The sequence below is a fragment of the Lonchura striata genome, chromosome 1, assembly GCF_050655825.1.
Source record: "Lonchura striata isolate lonStrDom1 chromosome 1, ASM5065582v1, whole genome shotgun sequence".
Classification (NCBI taxonomy): Eukaryota; Metazoa; Chordata; class Aves; order Passeriformes; family Estrildidae; genus Lonchura; species Lonchura striata.
Window position 1 is genome coordinate 92,774,450 of NC_140703.1, and position 19,831 is coordinate 92,794,280.

Here is a 19,831-nt window from a genome sequence, read left to right on the forward strand (position 1 = left end):
AGGGATTCCCCCAACCAAACTGTGTCTTCTCTGAGGAGACCTGAGTCCCTCCACAGACTCTGTTTATTGTACTATCTTCATTGACTGTGATGAGTATTTATAATTGCTTTGCAGATAGTTGCTTACTTTACACATGGATACCTATACTTTCTCTGCATGTCTGGATCTTTTTCTAAAAGACATCCTCAAGGTCATCTAGGAATTAAGGATTTAGTTCTACAAGGCTTTGGAAAGTTCTACAGGACTTTTGGGAAATGAAGTTACACATGGCCTTTAAAAACTCAATTATATTTTTGTTAGGTCACATGTGCCTGCTTTTAACTATTAAATTACTGAGTGTAATTATTTGCAGCCTAGCATTTTATGAAGTTTCAATATGAACCATTTTGTGGGTATCAAAAAATAAATTCACAGAACAAAGTAATGAACTGAAAGTGACAGTCAGTGGGCATAAGCAAAGTCTGGTTTCCATTCAGATTTCAAAGATGGAATTGGTAGTTCTATTCTCTGTCTGCACTTATGAGCTTCATAGGTGCTATCAGACACAGCTCAAAGCACATGAAAAAGTCATGTTCATCACTACTTTTAACAGCTTTACCAAAAAACTGTCATGTAAATGAATGGGAACAAAAGCTCAGGCTTTTTCTTTTGCAACGGTTTCAGTCAGGAGCACCTTCTATGAAACCAGCAGAATAACACAACTGTGAAGGCACCAGAAGAGTATAAGAGTGTATCTTATGTTCTTAAACTTGTGATAAGAGGGAGCAAACAATCAGCACAGTGTTTGTGTGATAGAAATCTCTGTGGCTGATATTTATGGATTATACCATGGGCAGTTACCCTGATGGGCATTGTTATTACCATGTGGCTCTGCAAGGCATGTCAGAATCCAGTTTGAGGGGAAGAATCAGGAACTTGTGGATACACCAGATAAGTTGTGCATAATCCTGTTGACTGGATTTGCTTATCAAATGGCTGAAAACACTGCCATATTTAGGAGACTTGGTGTGAGCTGATTAAAAAAACCCCTTTGGCTTACTATACCTAAACCATCCTTTTGAATGTACACACTCTGATCTGTCTAGGAAAAGGAGCATCCTGGACAGACTTGCTCTATTGTGGCTCATTGCCACCTTAACCTAGCCTCTCCTTCACCACTTCTCCACCTCCAGCAGCGTCAGCTGGGCAGTGATGTACTGGGAGGTGTTCTGGCAGGTGGATGTTAAGGCAGCCAATGTAGCTGTTTTTTGTTTTGTGTGGCCTGGCCTCTTTGGCAGTGCCTTTGCCCCAGCTCTCCACAACTGGAAGGTTCTGTCTGAACATCAGGAAATGCTTTTTCATTGTGAGAGTGAACGAGAACTGGCACAAGTTGCCCAGGGAGCCTGTGGAGTCACCATCCCTGGTATAATCAAAAGCCTTCTGGCTATGGTCCTGAGCAACTGGCTGTAGGTGGCCCTGCCTGAGCAGGGACATCACACTAGTGACCTCCGGAGATGCCTGCAAACCTCAACCACCTGAGATTTAAATCCGAGAGAGTCAGTGCAAACAAAAGTGCTGTTCAGTGCTTTATGAGACATCAGATGGAGCTGCTACTGCCCGCACTCACAGAAGTGTTAAAGTTCTTTCAAGGTAGCTTGTCATGACAGTGACTTTCAGGATCACACAGAGGAAGCTGAGAAGAGACCTGACAAAAGTAGGAGTCTTAACTTTTCTCAGTTTGAGACGTTTCATGGGGCTGCTAATCTACAAACAGTTCCTCACCTAAAAGCCTTCCTGTCATGCTACAAAGTCATGTTTCAGAATATCAAGAATCTGTACTGGACTCAACAGAAGCAGTGCATGGAAACCAGTATAGGTCTTTTCTGCTGCTGGTCACTTAGTGTGTACACACTGGGCACTTTCAAATGCTGGGAGGAGATAAATGAAAAGAAAGGTTCTTGAACTGGTGAGCTTTGCAATCTGCAGAAGAAGCTCCTGCACTGTTTCTTCTGGTTAAAGTTGTGAAAACAGTTAACATATTCATATTTTTGAAGACCACTGATCTAGAACACTGGTGTTAATAGGTTACTACTACATGATAGCTACCAACTCATTTTTTGTGGAAACAAGGGTGTTCTCTCCTCCTTCCTTTAGCTACCTCTTTGAAGCACCATCCCTGGGTGTTGTGCAGGTAAGTGGGTTGGTGAATTTGGACACGTAACTACAGTTAGTGAATAGTTACATGATGCTTTGAGATTTATTCCTTCAATCGTTTCCAAAATGTGGTGACAACTCCCTTGCTTCTTTCCAATGAGAAAACTGAATGTCAAATCCTGGAACTTGGCTTAAAAATCCCCATAGGAACATTGTCTCTTTGTACACTGGATTAATGGTTTGCTATTTCTTGGCTGTTAATACATGGGTATTCCTTTTTTATTTTCATTCCATGTAATAGAAAAGATCTAATAAAAATTTCATTTATAAACTTTTGCTGGATTTGCCAGAAATCTATCAGCCCTGGTAAGATTCTCAGTTTAACTACCAAAAGTGATTGAAAAGCGTGTCCATCCTTTCTTGAGTACTTTAGTTGATACTGATTTTTTATTTTTCTCAAAAATTAACAAGAATAAAAAAAATAAACTACAATGAGTTATTCCTTTCAGGATATGTCCTTCAGATATGGGGGTGGTACTTCACTCTCTTTCACAATTAAGTGAATTCCACTGCATGTGCTCTGCAAAATTCCTGACACAGCTTGTTTGGTATGTGAGCACTAAGAATTAGCTTATAGTTTTGCCAGGTACAAGTATTTGTGAGTGATTCCCCAGGACTGTTTAAGATTCCCATCTTTTAATGAGAGTGAAACACCTGGTTGTCAGTGACTTCAATGTGTTCAACTGTTTTGTTTTGGTGTTTTTATTCCTTGCATAAATCAGATTTGCCAAACCAGTGTTCTCCCAATCCTTGTCATAAAGAAGGGACTGTCAAATGCGAGGATCTCAAGGGGGATTTCTATTGTGAATGCAAGCATGGCTGGCAGGGAAAAAAATGTGAAAAAGGTAATTTGGTTTCATTATCTTTTATTCTTGTAACAAAGATATTTTGGGTTTTGCTGTATTCTCAAAGGGTTACTGATACTGTGCTGCATAATTCAAAGTCAAAGAACTGAATCTGGATTACACATTGTTTGTGTTTTTACCCTTCTGGGAAACAGGTAGTTTTTCACATCAACATTTTTATATTACTTTAGTGGAGCTCAGCTTGGTCTTGGCAAGGTAATCCAAGAAGTTCTGCTCCAACATTCTGCTCCACCCCTCTGAAAGCAGCAGCAGAAATAGAGCAGTAGTGGCTTTTCAAGCAGAACTGCATCAGCTGCTGCTGTGAATCCTGGTGTAACACATCACAGACCACAGAGCCAGAGAAGCTGGCCCATCTTCCCATCTAGCATCCCTGCAGTGGGAACAATGACTTCCAGTTAGCAAGTTGAGGTTTGAGTCTGATGACACACAAAATGATAAAATTAGTCTCTTGAAGCCTCCTTGCTGGTCTGACCTTATTCCATCCACTTAATTCCACATATTTCATTGGGGTATTTCCATCACCTCAAAATAGAATTTTAGACAGTAAATATTGGTGCAAAAAGTTCCAGCTGCCTATGGAGTTTTCTCTACAAGTTATCTTCTCTCCTCTTGTTTTCTGGTTTCTTTGGTTTTTTTCTTCTGCCTGCAAAGCTTCCTGTCAGGGCCACTGCTTTTTTGCTTGCCAATACTGAGTAATGGCTAGAAATTGTATTCAGCCAGTCCAGAATTGTGGCAACCAAGACAGCAGGAAATCCAATCCTTTCCTTTTCATGTAAATATTGTGATGAGTTTATAGGATCACTAAAGCATCTTATTTCATCAATTCAGAAAGCAGACCAGTCAGTATCCAGTTGGCTTTGAGAGCTCAGACACTGATCAGTGTGAAGTATATTTCCTTATTTTCTTATAAAATGCCACAACATGCCGTTCTACTCATCAGCTAACTCTGGAGTCCCGTAGGGTAGATTGAGGATGAAACTCAGGCTCTGCTGGATTTTACAGGTTTTTGCTGCCAATTTCAGTGGGCCACAGTTAAGCTCATAAATGTTCGGCAGGTGAGAACTTGGAACTTCCTATGTTCTCACGAGTTCTGTAATAGTAACAATACAGTGCTCCTGTTTCATTTAAAGATTTTTCTTGAACTTCTTGGCTATAGCATTATTTTAGTACTTAGTTATGATATAAAATACATAGTTTGTTTCTGCAAACAAGCTTCTTTGCTTCCACAGTGACTAAAGATACTTTTATGTGTTCTCAGAGGTGTGAAGGAGATACTATTCAGTTACAGATCCCTCTCTCTCTCTCTCTCTCTCTCTCTCTCTCTCTCACTTTCTTTTTTTTTTTTGTAAGTTAAACAAACTTGAGCTTATACACATGAAGTGTTTGAATGAAATCTTTGTGCTTTTTGTTATCACTGTGTTGCATCTGTAATACTGTTTCTTGTTTGATCTTTCTCCTTCCCAACACCTATTGCACTGTGACCCTGTAGATTATTTACAGATGTGAAAAGCTGTGACACTTTCTTTTGATGTAGATGTTGATGAATGCAGAATGCAGAACGGCGGCTGTAACCAGCTCTGCCTCAACAAGCTAGGCAGCTACCGGTGCTCATGCTACAGTGGCTATGCTCTTAAAGACAGCAAAATATGTGAAGGTAAGCTTTGCTGGGACTCTCAGTTTGCTTCAGGGGGTTGCTTCCTGACTTGTGTCTGTATTTTGGAGAGCTGGGCTGCCCTGAATAATCCTGGTCTGCTCCCTAGCCCAGCAGAAACTTGCTGGTAGCTCCTCTTAGCTCTTCTCCACTGGGGTTGTGCTGGGTGCTCCTACATGACTGGGCTTGTCAGCAGTTGGACAATGATACTCTCAAGAGCATAACACAGGCGTGATTCACAGAGGATTTGTGGCTTGGATTGTGCTAAATTGGTTTAGTTGATCAATCCTCATATCCTGACATTGAGAGGAGGAAGTGTTGGCCAGATTTGTTGTCATGATTCTTTCCAGACTCACAGTGTTGTAGTATGTGAGCCATTTGTTTTTCTTTTGTGTGTTTCTTATTTTATTTTTTTAGATTTGGATGTGTGCAGCAGCTAATGAATTTGGATAGATACAGAAAGCTAAATTCACTGCATCTCAATATTAATAGGTGTAGAAAGGCCCTAGTGAAGTTTGGCAGCTATTTTACATACCAGCTGAGAACAGAAAATGAGGACCTGAAGTTTCTGATTTAAACTGCCGAATGAATTTACATAACCAAAACTTAAGCAACTGAGATTTTAAAAGTGTTAAGAGACTGCATGCTGAGACAGACTCAATAACTCAACAACAGGTGGCTGTTAAAATTACATTCATCTTATGAAAAAGCAGGTATATATCTCTTAGAGATGGGTGTGATTACATATTTCTAAACAATTTGCATACATGATGTGATCAACTTCTTAATGCTACCAGCAAAAAGAAAAAGAGCAAGATTTTGTTTCTATGTCACTTCCACTCTAAAAAGTGATGGCTGTATAGATTACATGGTATCTGTTCCTAATGGGAGGAGCAACTTAAAAGAGCCAACTTCACTTTTGAATTGTTCTCTGGTGCCAGTCAGCATGGACAGGTGGATGGTGAGAGGCTCACATACGTGTTTGTTTGCTGTGTACGTACATTTGTTCCAAAACCTAGTACTGTCTCCTAGAGCACAGTGAGCACTACTATATAAACATTCTGTAGCTTCAACATGTGACCTTCCAGCTGCTGAGATTACTGTCAGGTGTGGTAATTGATAGCTCAGATTTATCATTGCATTTTGATTTTCTAAATATTTGTTCCTGTCATTGTGGGCATACACACAAAAGTTCCCTCATCTTGATTTGTAGGCTAAGCTACATAGGATACTCAGCCAGTTCACTCATACATGGGAAAATCAACAAGAGTAATGAATAATTGTAGTTTTAACACATACTAGAGAGCAAAAGTAAATATTAAACTCTCGGTATACTGCAAATGTTTTGTCAACACTGGGATTCTGCAGGATATTAATTAACATGTGAGGCAAATGATCAAGTTTTTTTATGGACTTCCAGTTCCAGTTCATTGCCTGCCCTTCTGGCAAAACCCCACATCTCTCTGGCATGGCTTGTTCTCTGTGACAAATTGGGCTGCTTCAATTCTCCCTTGCCACTACAGACCAGGAGATTTAGATCTTAGCTTTGTAAATATATGAAAATGTATTGTTTGCCTGTATGAGAACACAGAGCAGAAATCTCTGAAGTGTGTGAGTGTTCCTTCAGTGTTTTGGTAAAATTCATGCTGCTGCTCCTAATTTTCTGCCTGTTGCTTTTTTAAACCTTCAGTTTCAAGCCCCTGATTGGAGAGAGTGGGGCTTTTTGGTTTTGTGGTAGTTGTTTTGTTTTACAGTTTTTCTCCTGGTTCATTTTGCATTGCTTTTTCCAACAGTCGTTAATGGCTTAGGGTAAAAAAGACCAACTGATTTTTGAAGCCTGAAGTCACTTCTTATATCTAGCTAAGCCTAAAAGTGGGTTCTTAAAGATACTGTTTTTTTCAGTTTCTAAAGTTATGCAGGGATCTACTTGCCCTAAGCTTACTCTATGTGAACAGTGAAGTGATTATACTCCTCTGAGGTTGTGTTGTTTAATTGCTTGTTTTGCAGATATAGATGAATGCACAGCATCAGCAGACATCTGTGGAGAAGCTCACTGTAAAAATTTAATTAGCTCATATGAATGTCTTTGCGATGCAGGCTACAAGTACGATAACGTGAGAAAAACTTGTCAGGGTAAGCTCAAGAAATGTGTTAGCATTTATTATATAATTTAGATCTGTAGAACCCCAGAAATCTAATTTCAGGCTTTAGTAAAAGCTTTTTTATTTCTTTTTAAATCTTGCCTGCACACTGGAGTTCTGTTCCCTTTCCCTAGTTAGGAGTAAGTTTGCAGTTTGTGGTCACCTTTGAGTTCATCGAGCTTGCTGTTATCTTTGAGTTCAGTGAGTTTGCAGTCATCTTTGATGACTTGAATCAAGCTGTATGAGCCAAAGTACTGAAATTTCTCGAAATTTCAACAAGTGCAAGATCTGATGAAAGCTCAGAAGCATCTGTGCATGTTGCTGTCGCTCTTCATAGGACAAAAAATGTTACAAAGCAGTAGCTCTTTTTTCAAAACCTATCTTGTGGCATTACCCTGAACTAGTAAATTAATATGTACTGGAACCATGCACAGCTCTGCTATCTACACTGCTGCAAGCTTTCTCAACTGAGTAAGTTTTGGAAGTACTCCAAAACCAGCTTTGTTCCCTGTCTTTTGTCTAAGTTAACGTAATGACTCAAATCACACTCCAACCAGTCCTGTTGGTCATTAAGTGTTAAACTCTGTCTGAAGAGATCCCTGTGGGCTGTCACAGTTTTCTTTCCTGCATTTGTTTGTGAAGAAGATAAAAAATAGCAGAAGAAGAAAGAAAACAGTGAGTGAGAAACTCAGGTTTTATATGCAGTCCCTGACTGCAAAGAGCAGAATTCAGTCACTACAGTCATAGCAGAAGGGGCCTGAAGGGAGGAAGTCTTGTCTAGAAGTTACAGCCCAGGGCTCTGCTCCAGCAGACAAGTAGTTGAGTTCTGCTTCCAGCCTTCCCACTGACTTGCTATGTATCTTTGGGCAGCTGGAATTTGTCTGTGAAAATAGATTTCACAGAATAAGCTGAGTTGGAAGGGACCTACAAGGATCCAAGGATAGAGTCTAACTCCTAGCCCTGCACAGCACCATCCCCAACAGTCCATGTGCCCAAGACTATTGTCCAAATACTTCTTGAGCTCTGTCAGGCATGGTGCTATGACCACTTCCCTGGGGAGCCTGTTCCAGTGTCCAACCCCCCCCTCTGGGTGTAAAACCTTTTGCTAACATCCAACCTAAACCACCCCTGACACAACTTCAGGCCATTCCCTCAGCTCTGTCAAGTTTAAAAAAACTCAGTGTTTTTATCTCTTCTTTGCTGTAGATATAGATGAATGCGAAGAAAAGCTCTGTGAACAGACCTGTGTCAATTCACCAGGGAGTTACACTTGTCATTGTGATGGCAGAGGGGGAGTGAAACTGTCCCAGGACATGAATACATGTGAGGTATGTCAGTGTTCATTGCTGTAACTGCAAACAGACCTTTACTTTACAGCACTCCCTGATTCTCTTTCTGTTGTGTGAGGACAATAAACACTCAGAAATGTGTTTTGATTATAGAACATCATACCATGTGTGCCTTTTGCTGTTGGAAGGAGTATTAAATCCTTGCACCTGGGGAGGATGTTCAGTGGCACTCCTGTTATCAGGCTGCGCTTCAAAAGGAAACAACTGACAAGGTGAGAACAATTTAGAACGGCAATGAAAGGCTCTAACTGGCTTTGATGCATGCAAAGGGGTTGTTACAATAATAATTGACCCTACAGTCATCATTATTTGCTTAGATTATGAAGTCTTGTTAGGCCAAACATTACCTAAACCGATAATTAAGAAAGGCAGCCTTGACCACAGAGCTGTTAGGATAATTACTGAAATATGGTATTGTATTCTTTATTCTTGATGATGTTTTAAAAGCTGTACTTACATCTTAAGGCTTTCAGGAGAGCGTTAAAAGCTAGTATATTTTACAGGGCTTTAGAGCTGCTAGAATTGATGCTATCTGCATGGAAAATACTCTGTGGTTTTTGAACTCTGCATAACTAATTTATTTCTTGGCACCTGTGTGGTCAGACTTGTGGCTGAGTTCGACTTTAGAACCTTTGATCCTGAAGGTATCCTTTTCTTTGCTGGAGGCCATCAAGACAGCACATGGATAGTGTTGGCTTTGCGCAAAGGACGGCTGGAGCTGCAGCTGAAATACAGCGGAATCGGCCGCGTCACCAGCACCGGGCCACTTATCAACCACGGCATGTGGCAAACGGTGAGTCCAGACCCTGCTGAGGTCTCACTCCCTCTTGGCCTGTCATAGATAGCATGGCACGAGTGAAGGAGAGAGCATCATGCAGTGCTGCCACACTGCTGGACCTGGAGCAAGTCAATGGCCATAATTCTGGTGACTGTCTCCCAAAGTGAAACAGTGCAGTGCTGATACTGCCCCAAAGCAGAGCCTTTAGCTTCTTGACTTCCTATTTTACATCTCTGAGACCTGGGACCTTACCTGGTTTGCTGGGGGGCTGTTGATTTGTCCTTTCTCAGCTGTATTTTCTTATCTCTTGCTTTCACCCTTGGCTCTCTTCTCCTTGACATCTAGTGTCACACACCTCTAAATGCTATTTAATCTATATGGCTGAGTGATACAACTATAAATATGTACCTACATTTTATCCCCTCCTGCACTTTTCCATTGTTCTCTCTCTGGCATGGTTTTTAATTTGAGAAATCCTGTTTAAGGATTTCTTTGTACTGTCTCCTATTATAAAACATGTAGCCACACATTTAATTTTGAGCATGAACTTGTGTGTACTTTGCAGCCTCACTTTCTATGAAACACAACCCCAATAATCTTCAGATGTCACAGTCCAGGCTCAAGTGCAGTTGTGAGCTTTAGTCTGGATTTCAGGATGCACAGAATCAAGCCCTTAGTTTTAGTTAGATCTTAACCAGAGAACTTTGGGTATTGGAACGACTTCATATGGGTTGTGAGAAAATAGCAATTTTACAATTTAAGTTTCAGAAGATGGAAAAAAATGAGTATTTAAAAGCAAGGGAAATGAAAAAGCACCAGGAATGTTCTAATCTCTTCAGCAAAGTTGCATCCTTTCACTGAAATAAGATGGTATTTTCAAAACTTCAGGTCAGTGTTTCTACCTAGGTATTTTCTCTGGTGTTAATGCTTCCTAAAATATTTTGAAATCAGCATTGAACCAGCAAACAAGCAAAACCGCAAACAAGCCTCAGGAAAGACTTCTAATGTGGTTATTTGTGTGTAATCCAGCTGGATGAAGTGGCACGTATGAAATTATGATAGTGGAGAATGCACTTGCCTTCTGTTTGTTTTGCATTTCCAAAACCAGTCATCATTTTGTCTTATTTTCAGTGTTCAGTCTAGTCCTGCTCTGAGGACACAGTCTGGTTAGCAGAAATAATGACTTACCTGCACTGTTAAATGTCAGGGCTGAAAGTTAAGCAATCACAAGATTGGTATTTGGTTTTAACCCTGCAGCTGACTGTAGGTCTGTCCCTTGCCAGTGCTGTTCACTTGCTTTTCAGCAAACAGTGGACAGGCTGGCTATGTGCTGTGAACTATCCAAGGCATGAATCCAAAACACAAAGCTGACTGCCTAAGCATATGGGAACTCTTAGCTATGGGAACTGTCCTCCTGAATGTCCCTAAGCCATTGTGGCAGGCAGCAAGTAGCTTCTCTTTGCCACAAGAGTAGGGAAATGAGCAGGATGCTAACCTACTGAAATGCTTCCCCTTTTAGTTTATTTGTGATGGTATTAAGCTTTGACTACAAGAAGCAAGAGCTTAAACAGCCAGAGGGCATTGTAAAGTAGGGAGAATGTGATTTCCGAAACTGGAATCTGTTAAGAATTCCCACAGGGATTAACCTCTTCTCTTAGAGAAGTTTTCATTGATTTGTGTTTGCTTGTATTAAAGATCAGATGCAGCTAAGAACTCAGAATTTTTAAAAATTATTTTTATATTATTACTTCCTATACAATCTAATAAAATTTTAGAGGGCCCTGAATTCTGGTGGCCCTGTAAGTAGCAGTATTTCTTCACAGTATGGGCCCTGCTGCAGCCAGCTTTTCCCAATTCCCATTTGCTCTGTGTCTGCCCAGTGTCCGTGCCAGGAGCAGGGAGATGGTCTGTGCCAGCCCCTTGTGGCACTCCACAGCCTGGAGCATCAGGGCAGTGGTGACCACGACCCTGGGCAGAGGTGTCTGTGTGAGGACAGCCTGTGTAGCTCAGCCAGCTGGGCTGACTGTCATGACCTATGGGCTTATATTCCCCCACACTGAATGGGTTTCACAGCCATCCAATACTCAAAAAAAGCCTCTTTGAGACTGGCTTGTGTGTCTCCGTGAAATGCAGTCTGGAGATGTAGGTGCTACTTTAAACAAAAAAGCTGCAGATAAATAAATTCATGTCCAGTAGGATGTGGCACCAGGTGGAAACAGTGTTGTAGCAATATAAACCAAATTGTACTGGCATTCACAAGACAAGAAAAAGGTTCATGAGAGGAGGAAAGCCTACTATCAAATTCACTTAGTCTTCATTACTGAGGACTGCAATCTAAAGGGAGTGCCCAGGTACAACCTGCTCAACCCTATCCTCCTTTATGTTACAGCCACAGAGCAAGAACTCAGAAAGGCTGATAAGAGCAATTTTGGGACTGCTAGTCAAAACACAGAGAGAAAGATGCTCAGGACCTAACCTGCTAGCAGGGAGAGGGAAGAACATGCCTAAACATCCTCTGAAATAGATAATTGGCTCTGTACAGCAGCTCACTGATAGAAGCAACATCTGAGTGTCCCAGGGAACAGAGCTGTACAGATGAAGAGTGAGTAGGTGGAGTATCTGTCATAGAGTGGGTAGAAGATTATGAAATAGTGGAGGTGTGTTCCTTTCTTCTTTACAGAAGGATTGGGACTGTCTTCTGCTACAGCTACAGAACTACCCCATGATAGCAGGATCCATGTCCCAAGCTGGCAGCATCTTGGCTGCTGGTCAGTCTGGTGCATCAGCTTTGGGCTTCACCTTCTTTCCTTCCATAGAAGCTTTATAGTGTTTCTCTGTGCAAAGTAATCAAAATGATGAAATTTTTTTGAAATTTCAGTGGTAATAGAATCTTTCTATAAGTAGCTTTACAGAGACATGGAGTTAAAACTTGCAGATGCTTTTTTGAGAGAAAAGTTATTGCTTATTACACATTTTTATTGCCCTTTCAAAAATTCCATCCTGTGTTGTGCTTTTTGAAGAGGTTGATATTAAAGTACTGGGTATGAGAGGCTTCTGTGTTATCTTACATTGATCCAGCAAAAGACATCTTGTTTGTCCTTCCAGCTTTTCCTTTCACATGCAACTGCAATAGGAAGTTTCTTATTAATAACTAATTATTGCATTTACACTTTGCATAAAGCAACCTACATAAGTCATGAATTTAATCCACTCACATTTTTCTGTAGCTGTTTTGAAGTAGATGTACTGTGTCCACCATAAAGGTTAATCACAGACCTTTTTCTAGAGTAGATTTACATAACAAGGTGGAAGGTAACTTAAAAGGTGAACAAAGAGGTTTGGGGACTGAAAATATTTCTTTATCTTGGGGATTTCACTGGGGTCTGTCCTGTAGCTGAGACTGCAAACACTAAGTTCTATTCCTACTTAGTAACGCAATTTGGAATTTTACTTTTTCAGATCTCTGTTGAGGAACTTGAAAGAAATTTGATTGTAAAGGTCAACAGGGATGCAGTTATGAAAATAGCTGTCTCAGGAAACCTGTTTACACTAGACAAGGGAGTGTATCAGCTGAATTTGACAGTAGGAGGCATTCCTTTCAAAACCAAGGACCTTATTGTACCGGTAAGTATAGCATGGTAATTTGTGTTCCTTTGCATGCCTAAAGGGCTTGATTTCATATTCTCTTGGGGCAATGTAGGTCCTTCCTGAGAGCTGTTCAACCTGCCCTGAAACAGGTGCAATTATCACCTTCTAGATACAACTTTCTGTCCATTGACTAAAGCAGGAGCCTAAGCCAGTAGCAAAGTTGAGTCTCCAGATTTTTTGTTAGTAAATTTGGTTGAGATGTATCCCACAAAATACTGCACAGAAAAACTGAAGCAAATTACAAAATTCACAGTGGTGATGCTGGCTTGGAGAGCAGGAGTGGCCCAGGGTAGGGGTCAAGGGGCATGCTGCTGTTTGAGGGTGCCACTGTGCCTACTACGTCTGGAACCAACATCAGGGGCACTCCTTGTGTTGTGACCAAAGTTTGTTCTTCACGTGTTACAAATCACAATTTGCTGTATGTGTTTGCTGTGTCAGTATAGTGAGACCCAAGGAAAAACAGGAGCTTATTTTTCTTTATTTGCTCCTAATTGAAGTAGATACAGCATATGAATAAAAGTTAAGGCAGTCCTTGGGTAACATTGGGTGATTGTTGTGTTTCTCAAATAGCTGCTGCTCAGGCTGGTTTGAATGGCCACCACAAGCAGAGTTGGCACCTAGAAATCCAAATTTGCATCTCTTTATTCCTGAATGAGGTGACAAGCTTGTGGTTCTGTGACTGGGAATGCAGCAGCTGAGCCTTACAGCTCCTGTGCCTCACAAGAAGTCATTCAAGGCCACAGCTTGTCAGAAACAGTCCCAAGGTGTACTCAGAACCTAGGATTGAGAGCCAGAAACTCCTCAGGTTTTTATCCTGGCTCAGACACTTAATTCTCTCTCCTTTACTTAACTGGGGGTAGTGGTGCTGATTTAGAGGCTTTGCAAGGAGCCTTCTCTTTACAGACTGACTCACATTTTAATGCTGACATTAGGTACAGGATAGCCTAACTAGAAGCTGGAGGGAATAAGGTATGTACAGAGTGGTGTGCCAAGCTTGTGGTGCAGGCACCCCTCCTTGAGCCAGAACCCAAAAACTTATACTGTGATCAGCTCCAATCTTGTGTGTCATGCAGACTGTTTGCAAGGACAAAAAGGATTGGTATTTTCAACCTTAAGTTAGCCTCCAGCATTTGCAATGCTGAATTATGGAGCTTTGGCTACAGAGCTTTAGAAATAAGTTGTATTAATGATGTGCAACACATAGAGGAGCTTACAGAATCAATAAAACCAAATCAGCACCTGCACTAGCTAGTGCCCTTTTGGCCTATAGAGACAAGCTGACCTCAGGGGAGTTTCCTGGGGAAATACTGACCACTCAGTTGCTTGGGGTTGCAGGATTGGTGTTGCTGCCTATTGGTTTGAATGTACATAACATGTCAAAATTATTTTTACTGTTTAGTTTCATAATATAACTCAGTATTCCTTTGCACACAATTCCTCTTCACTGAACAATCGTTTGAGGCATAAGATACTGCTTTGTCTTCCCAGATAAACCCTCGGCTGGATGGTTGCATGCGGGCATGGAACTGGCTGAATGGGGAGGACACCTCTATCCAAGAGACCATAAAGATGAATGAAAAGATGCAGTGCTTTGCTGTAGCAGGACGAGGGTCTTTCTATCCTGGCCGAGGTTTTGCTGTGTTTAATCTTACTTACAGTAAGTAGGCTGGGATTTTTTTATTTCTGACCTGTTGTCCTGCCATTAACTATACCTGGTTAATAAATGGTATAAAACTTAGGTGTATGCCAGACTCACTGTTGATTGATGCAGAAAAGATTACACTTGTGGTTTTTACTGAAGGAAGGCCTATAAATCATAGTTCAAGCCAATGCAAATATGCCCAGCAGGGATTAGGTTCTTTCTGTGTAGCTCCAGTAATACATTTCACACCCAGACTGGCTCCAGCTCATCCCCAGCCTTCAAAGCTTTACATCTCTCTGTCAGCAACTTAGGTATTTCCATTCCATACCATTATTTTCTGCTCAACAGGGAGACCTGCAAGCCATACTGCTGTATCTTAGGGTTATGATAGACAGAAAAATTATTATTGTCTATTGTCTTGGATTCACTTTTAATCAAGGGGTGTTGTTACTTACACTTGGGACTATGCACTAAGCATGTCTCTGATAGAAGCCAATGAAATTGGCATACAGTAATAACAGGTTTCAAGTCAAACTTGTCCATACTAATGTAGCACTCAGAAAGGCACCTTTTATTGTTCTACATTATTGTGTTTGCTCATCTGTGTAATCAACTATCAGTATTTCTGAACTCACACAAATGCTGACCATCTATTTCAATCTACTGTGTAAGTCCTGCTCTGCAGGAGCCATCTGTTCAGTGTTATGTGGACTTTTCTGCTGTGCCATGGTAAATTAGGGAGTACCAGGTGTCTGTCATATCACTTAGCACATGGATTCAAAAGTTGCAAAGTAAAGACAAGGCAGCATCTAAAGTGCAGGTGAAGTGCAGATGATAGGTAAGCTTTATAAAGAACAGATTATTGTATTTCAAGATGTGGTGAGCTACCAAAGCTAATAGTCCTGTGAAGGGAGGTTGCAGGAGCAGGTTGAGATGTTGAGATGTTTCTTTGCAGCTTGCATTACATTTTAAATTATTAGGGCACTGAGGCAGTAAGAAGATACCAGAAAGTTTAATTCAGGGTTCAGTGGGTGAAATAAAACATGCCACACTTTTGAGAGATCAGTGATCAGGAAGAGTTTGAGTAGGTGATGAGTGTAGTACACTTACACAATTTTTGAGTTTAATACAGGCATTCATAGAAATGTTTTCTGCGTGCCAAATTTCAACTCAAATTTCTCAATGATCTTTGGACAGACTTGTAAAAAAAATTGGGTTTTGATTGACCAATCTTGCAGCAGTTCTTTGAATGTGTCAGACTGGCAGCCATAGGATTTTGATTAACTCTTTGTGATAAAAAACTTTATGTTATCTTTTGACATTCTGAAAAGCAGCAGAATGCGTAAGGTAACAAGAGGAAACTGATGCCATTTTCTTGTCCAATTTTATGTTCAGGTGCTTTGAAATGATTTTTTTTTTAAATTTAAAAAATTTGGCAGTCCCTCCAGATGCTCATCTGCATATGCTCTTCTCTAGGGAGAATTTGAACAGCTTACCCATTTGACACATTGTCCAATGAATTTCTTTTTCTGCAGTGCAACCTTCTTCTGGAAATGAAACCAAGACAAATTGGGAAATTGAAGTAAATGCTGTAATTCAACCAGCAACAGATACTGGTGTGCTGTTTGCCCTAGTTACAGAAGAAGCATCTGTCCCGTTATCACTATCTCTGATTGACTATCACTCCACAAAGAAAGTGAAGCAACAGGTACAAACAAGTATTTTTATACAGAAGTTTCCTTCCTGTTTCCTGGTAACTGGAAGTCAATTTCAGAAACAGCTGTTAGGTTTGCTGCCTGCCTCATTATTTATCCCACCTGTTCAGGACATGGTCTGAAACAACAGTGCTTGCCTGAAGTTCTGCCTCTTACAGGTGTGTGTCAGATGATAATAGGGAGCTCTTTGCCAATGTGGTCTAGATAAAAGATAAAGCTGCTCTCTTGAATGCAGGCATATTTTATTTTCTGGCACAGAAGCTGTTTAGTGCCATAAACGAGGGATTTCCATTTTTGCATATCAGTAGATGTCACAAAGGAGCCAAGAGACAGGCTTTAGGTGTGGGAAAAGTACTGGGAAAAGCCAGTTATGGTGGAGTGTCGAAGCTACTATTTAATGGCATTCATAACAAAGGGCTAAATTCTGGCATTCCACAAGGGTAAACCATTTCACTAAATGCCATGAGCTAATTTTCATTTATAGTACAGCAGCTCCAGCCAGTTTGTCCCCAGTGCAATATAATGTCTTCTGCAAGACTCACTAAGAACTCTCCCTGAGAAAACACAGTTTCAGGAATTAGTCCCACTGGTTCATTGGTTTTTCATCTATGCAAATGAGCTCGGAACACAATCAGCAATAGTAATAAGCCTAATTCTCTGGAGGCTCTGCAAAATATTTGTAATAAGGGGCATATTGGGCTCATCCTGGTTCTGGCTAAGTATAGCTAGGTATTTTTCTGCTCATTGTCTGTTTCTTTTTTTCTTTCTCCTGCTGTTCAGTTTATCATCATGGCCTTGGAGAACACAGTTGTGTCCAGACTGGCAATAAATCTCTGTGATAAAAAGGAACACTCTGTAGATGTCCTCCTCAGGAAAGATCACTTATCCCTGAGGGTAGATGGGAAAGCAGGAGAGAGTGAACTAAGCATCTCTGAGTTGGAGGACAGTCTGTCCATCTTGGAGAGCTCTTTGCAGTCAACGAAGACATACGTGGGAGGATTGCCAGGTGAGCCTCCAGTTTTGTACCATGGACCACAGACTTCCAACTTGCTTTGCTGAGCTGGGAGTCAGGAAAACTGTTTATGTTCAAGCTGTGAGGATCCTTCTCTGTTTCTGCTTGAGCAGGCTTTGTCTGCAATTCAGAACAAAATGGATCTGGGGTTGCACTTTCCTTGAATGATTGTGTCCTTCTGAGGGCAGCTGAAGGCAAAAATAGAAAGAGAATGTTTTACTTGTTCAACAGTAGGAATTATTTAATCTGAAGGATTGCTGTATGCTGGGCTATTATTTTAAACCAAGTAAAATCCATGGGAGCTGGACTGCAAGTTCCTGCAGTGCTTCATTAATGTAATGAACCTGTGGGAGCACTCCTTGAGGGAAGTACTAGGGCCTTAAGGTGTTTTGCCTGAAACTGGAGAAGCCCAGTGTGGTGATCCTCCCTGGCTGATGCTCTCTTTGAACTGATCACAGTTCACTGACTGCATCCCAGCAGAGCTCATGTAGGGCACAACCAAGGGATTAACATCATGTATAGTGTCTCTGGCTTTTCAGCAGCAACTGGGTTTCTAAGGGGAGGGAGGTCAGTTTGCTCCTCTCTTCTGAACCTGTAAGATCAAACTTTCATCTGAATCGTGAATTTTGGCCAAGTTTGAGAGTTTGCTTCTTGCTCTGCCTGAACAAGTTTATCAGTCCCTTCTGCTGAGGAATGCTATTAAAGGAACACTTATGTCTCTGATGCCAGCAGCTAAGCAAAATCTTGCCCTTACTTGCCCAAGCATGGGAGAGGTACAAATGTTGGCCTCTTGTTAGGTGCTGAAGCAGTCAGGCTGGAACAGGGTGGCTGAGGTGCCACATGGTGCACATAGGACACGTAGTGTGGCTGTCCCCACCATGAGCAAGAGTTTACAGAGAATTTATGCTGATGATGCAAATGGCTCCCAGTCACACCTGAAAGGGGGAGGCCACATACTCTGAACCATTCACACAGTGGCAGGAATGAGGCTGAAATCCCAAATGTGACATTTTCTACTCTCAGATTGAATTCTCTAAGCTGGCCATTGGACAGGCAAGAGAGTTGCCTGCTTTCTTTTAAACTGCTCTCAGGTGCACAGCTCAGAAAATCATCCCATTCTGTCACTGTCCCAGGTTCTCTGTGGTTTGCTTAGACTACCTGCGCTGGCTAAGGCTGTGGCAGCTCAGACTCAGCTGGCTGCTGTGGGTTTAGCTACTATCCCCCTTTGATCTGTTGTGCTTAGCAACGGGAATTTCTGCCAGCACTCTGCTTTTGCTATTGAGATGAACCCAGTGCTTGTATGAGAAACCCTGTGATTTGCCAAATAAATAAACATTTCAGCACTTCAGTTGAATTAATCACTCTGGGTTAAGTAACAATACCAAATGGTCAGATCTAAGTGAGTTTGGCTCATTCAGATTTTGAAAACATTACGTAGATTTTAGTTTTTCCATGCTTCCATACCCTGTGGAAAAAACAGTATAGTGGTCAAACTTCACATCTTTATTCCATTTGCCACAAATAAAGAAAGATTTCTGGATCCAAATATGTATTAAGTCTGATCCTAAGCACAGCTAATATTGCAGATGCGGAAGAAATACTACTTAAAGTTTCAACAGATAAGAGGGAACATATAGGCATTAATTACATTTTCTATAGGCTTTTTGGTTCTGGTAAATCTTAAATTATGTAATTTATGTGATGCATGGGTGATTTTTCAGAAAATATGCATTCCACCAGGTGAAGGAACCTTTAAACTAGACTTCCAAATCTTTACATGACCACATTTTGGACAGATCCATTTCTAGTCATAACAGAAAATTAAATATTTCACATGATTTACAACTACAACACTATGAAAAAAAAATTAATTTCTTTTTAATCTCTTACAAATCCATCTGAAAGCCCACACTGTCTTTCAGTCAGCCCTGTGGCACATGTGACAGCAATCTGCTTGACTCCTTAGACGAGTCTTCAAGTTGTTAAGTCACAACTTCAACTCCCTCTGAATTTAGTTTACATTCCCTCCCTCAAAATTTAGTTTACATTCATGTAAGGTATTACAACAGAGATGCTGCATTCCTTTAGCAGACTTTGCAGATAAACTTTAGTAAATGGGGAGGAATGGGAAATAGATAACATCACTAAACAAAGCAACTACCAGGCAATGGTAGCTCTCCCCCAGGAAGCTGAAGAGATTTATAGTATTTCTTTGTGAATTACAGATCTCCTACAAATGTTCTCTCTCCCACTCAATCCTAGATTCTGTCTGAGCCATGTCTGATCACATCAGCCCTGCATATCTCCAGGCAGAACACTTTAAATTTAATATAATCTTGGGTCAACAGGACAACCTATTGTTCAAGTTGTCCTTGCTTCGATGTAAAGATAAGTGATTTATTTAGCTACCTGAATCACTATGAAGTTAAATATTCTTTGAGACATTCATTATTTTCCATTGCACAACCAGTTTGATTGAGCTTTGGGTTGTAAATAAGCCAAAGACCTTTGGGGAAAGGGAGAGGACAGAGCTCATGTAGATTTTCATGTCATTGTGTTACTTTGTTGGGTTTTTGTTTGTTTATGGTCAGTGTGTATTACAGAAGTTAGTAGTAAGATTGACTAACTTCCTCTAGTCTATTGGATTGTACTTAGTGTTTTCTTCCTTGCCATCTGTTTTCTGCGTCTGGTAAACTGATTAAAAGAACATCACCAGAGGGTCTCCACAGTAGAAATTAGTTTAATTAGTCTGAACAATTCAACTGATGCATTCCAGCACCTTGCTGATGAAGGCCAGAAACCTTCCTCTGCTCACACACAGCAAAATTGTGGTAAA

General features: G+C 40.9%; 1 protein-coding gene across 1 annotated transcript in view; it reads left to right on the plus strand.

Annotated features, from left to right (window-relative positions):
* The window catches only part of GAS6 (growth arrest specific 6), a 40,932-nt gene that overhangs the window by 17,245 nt on the left and 3,856 nt on the right, over positions 1-19,831 (plus strand). Inside the window, exons 5-14 of the mRNA XM_021545624.4 lie at positions 2,916-3,038; positions 4,594-4,713; positions 6,718-6,843; positions 8,058-8,179; positions 8,294-8,412; positions 8,804-8,993; positions 12,438-12,602; positions 14,115-14,283; positions 15,804-15,976; positions 16,764-16,989. Coding sequence (XP_021401299.3) covers positions 2,916-3,038; positions 4,594-4,713; positions 6,718-6,843; positions 8,058-8,179; positions 8,294-8,412; positions 8,804-8,993; positions 12,438-12,602; positions 14,115-14,283; positions 15,804-15,976; positions 16,764-16,989 — 1,533 coding nt within the window. The remainder of the gene's footprint in view (positions 1-2,915; positions 3,039-4,593; positions 4,714-6,717; positions 6,844-8,057; positions 8,180-8,293; positions 8,413-8,803; positions 8,994-12,437; positions 12,603-14,114; positions 14,284-15,803; positions 15,977-16,763; positions 16,990-19,831) is intronic.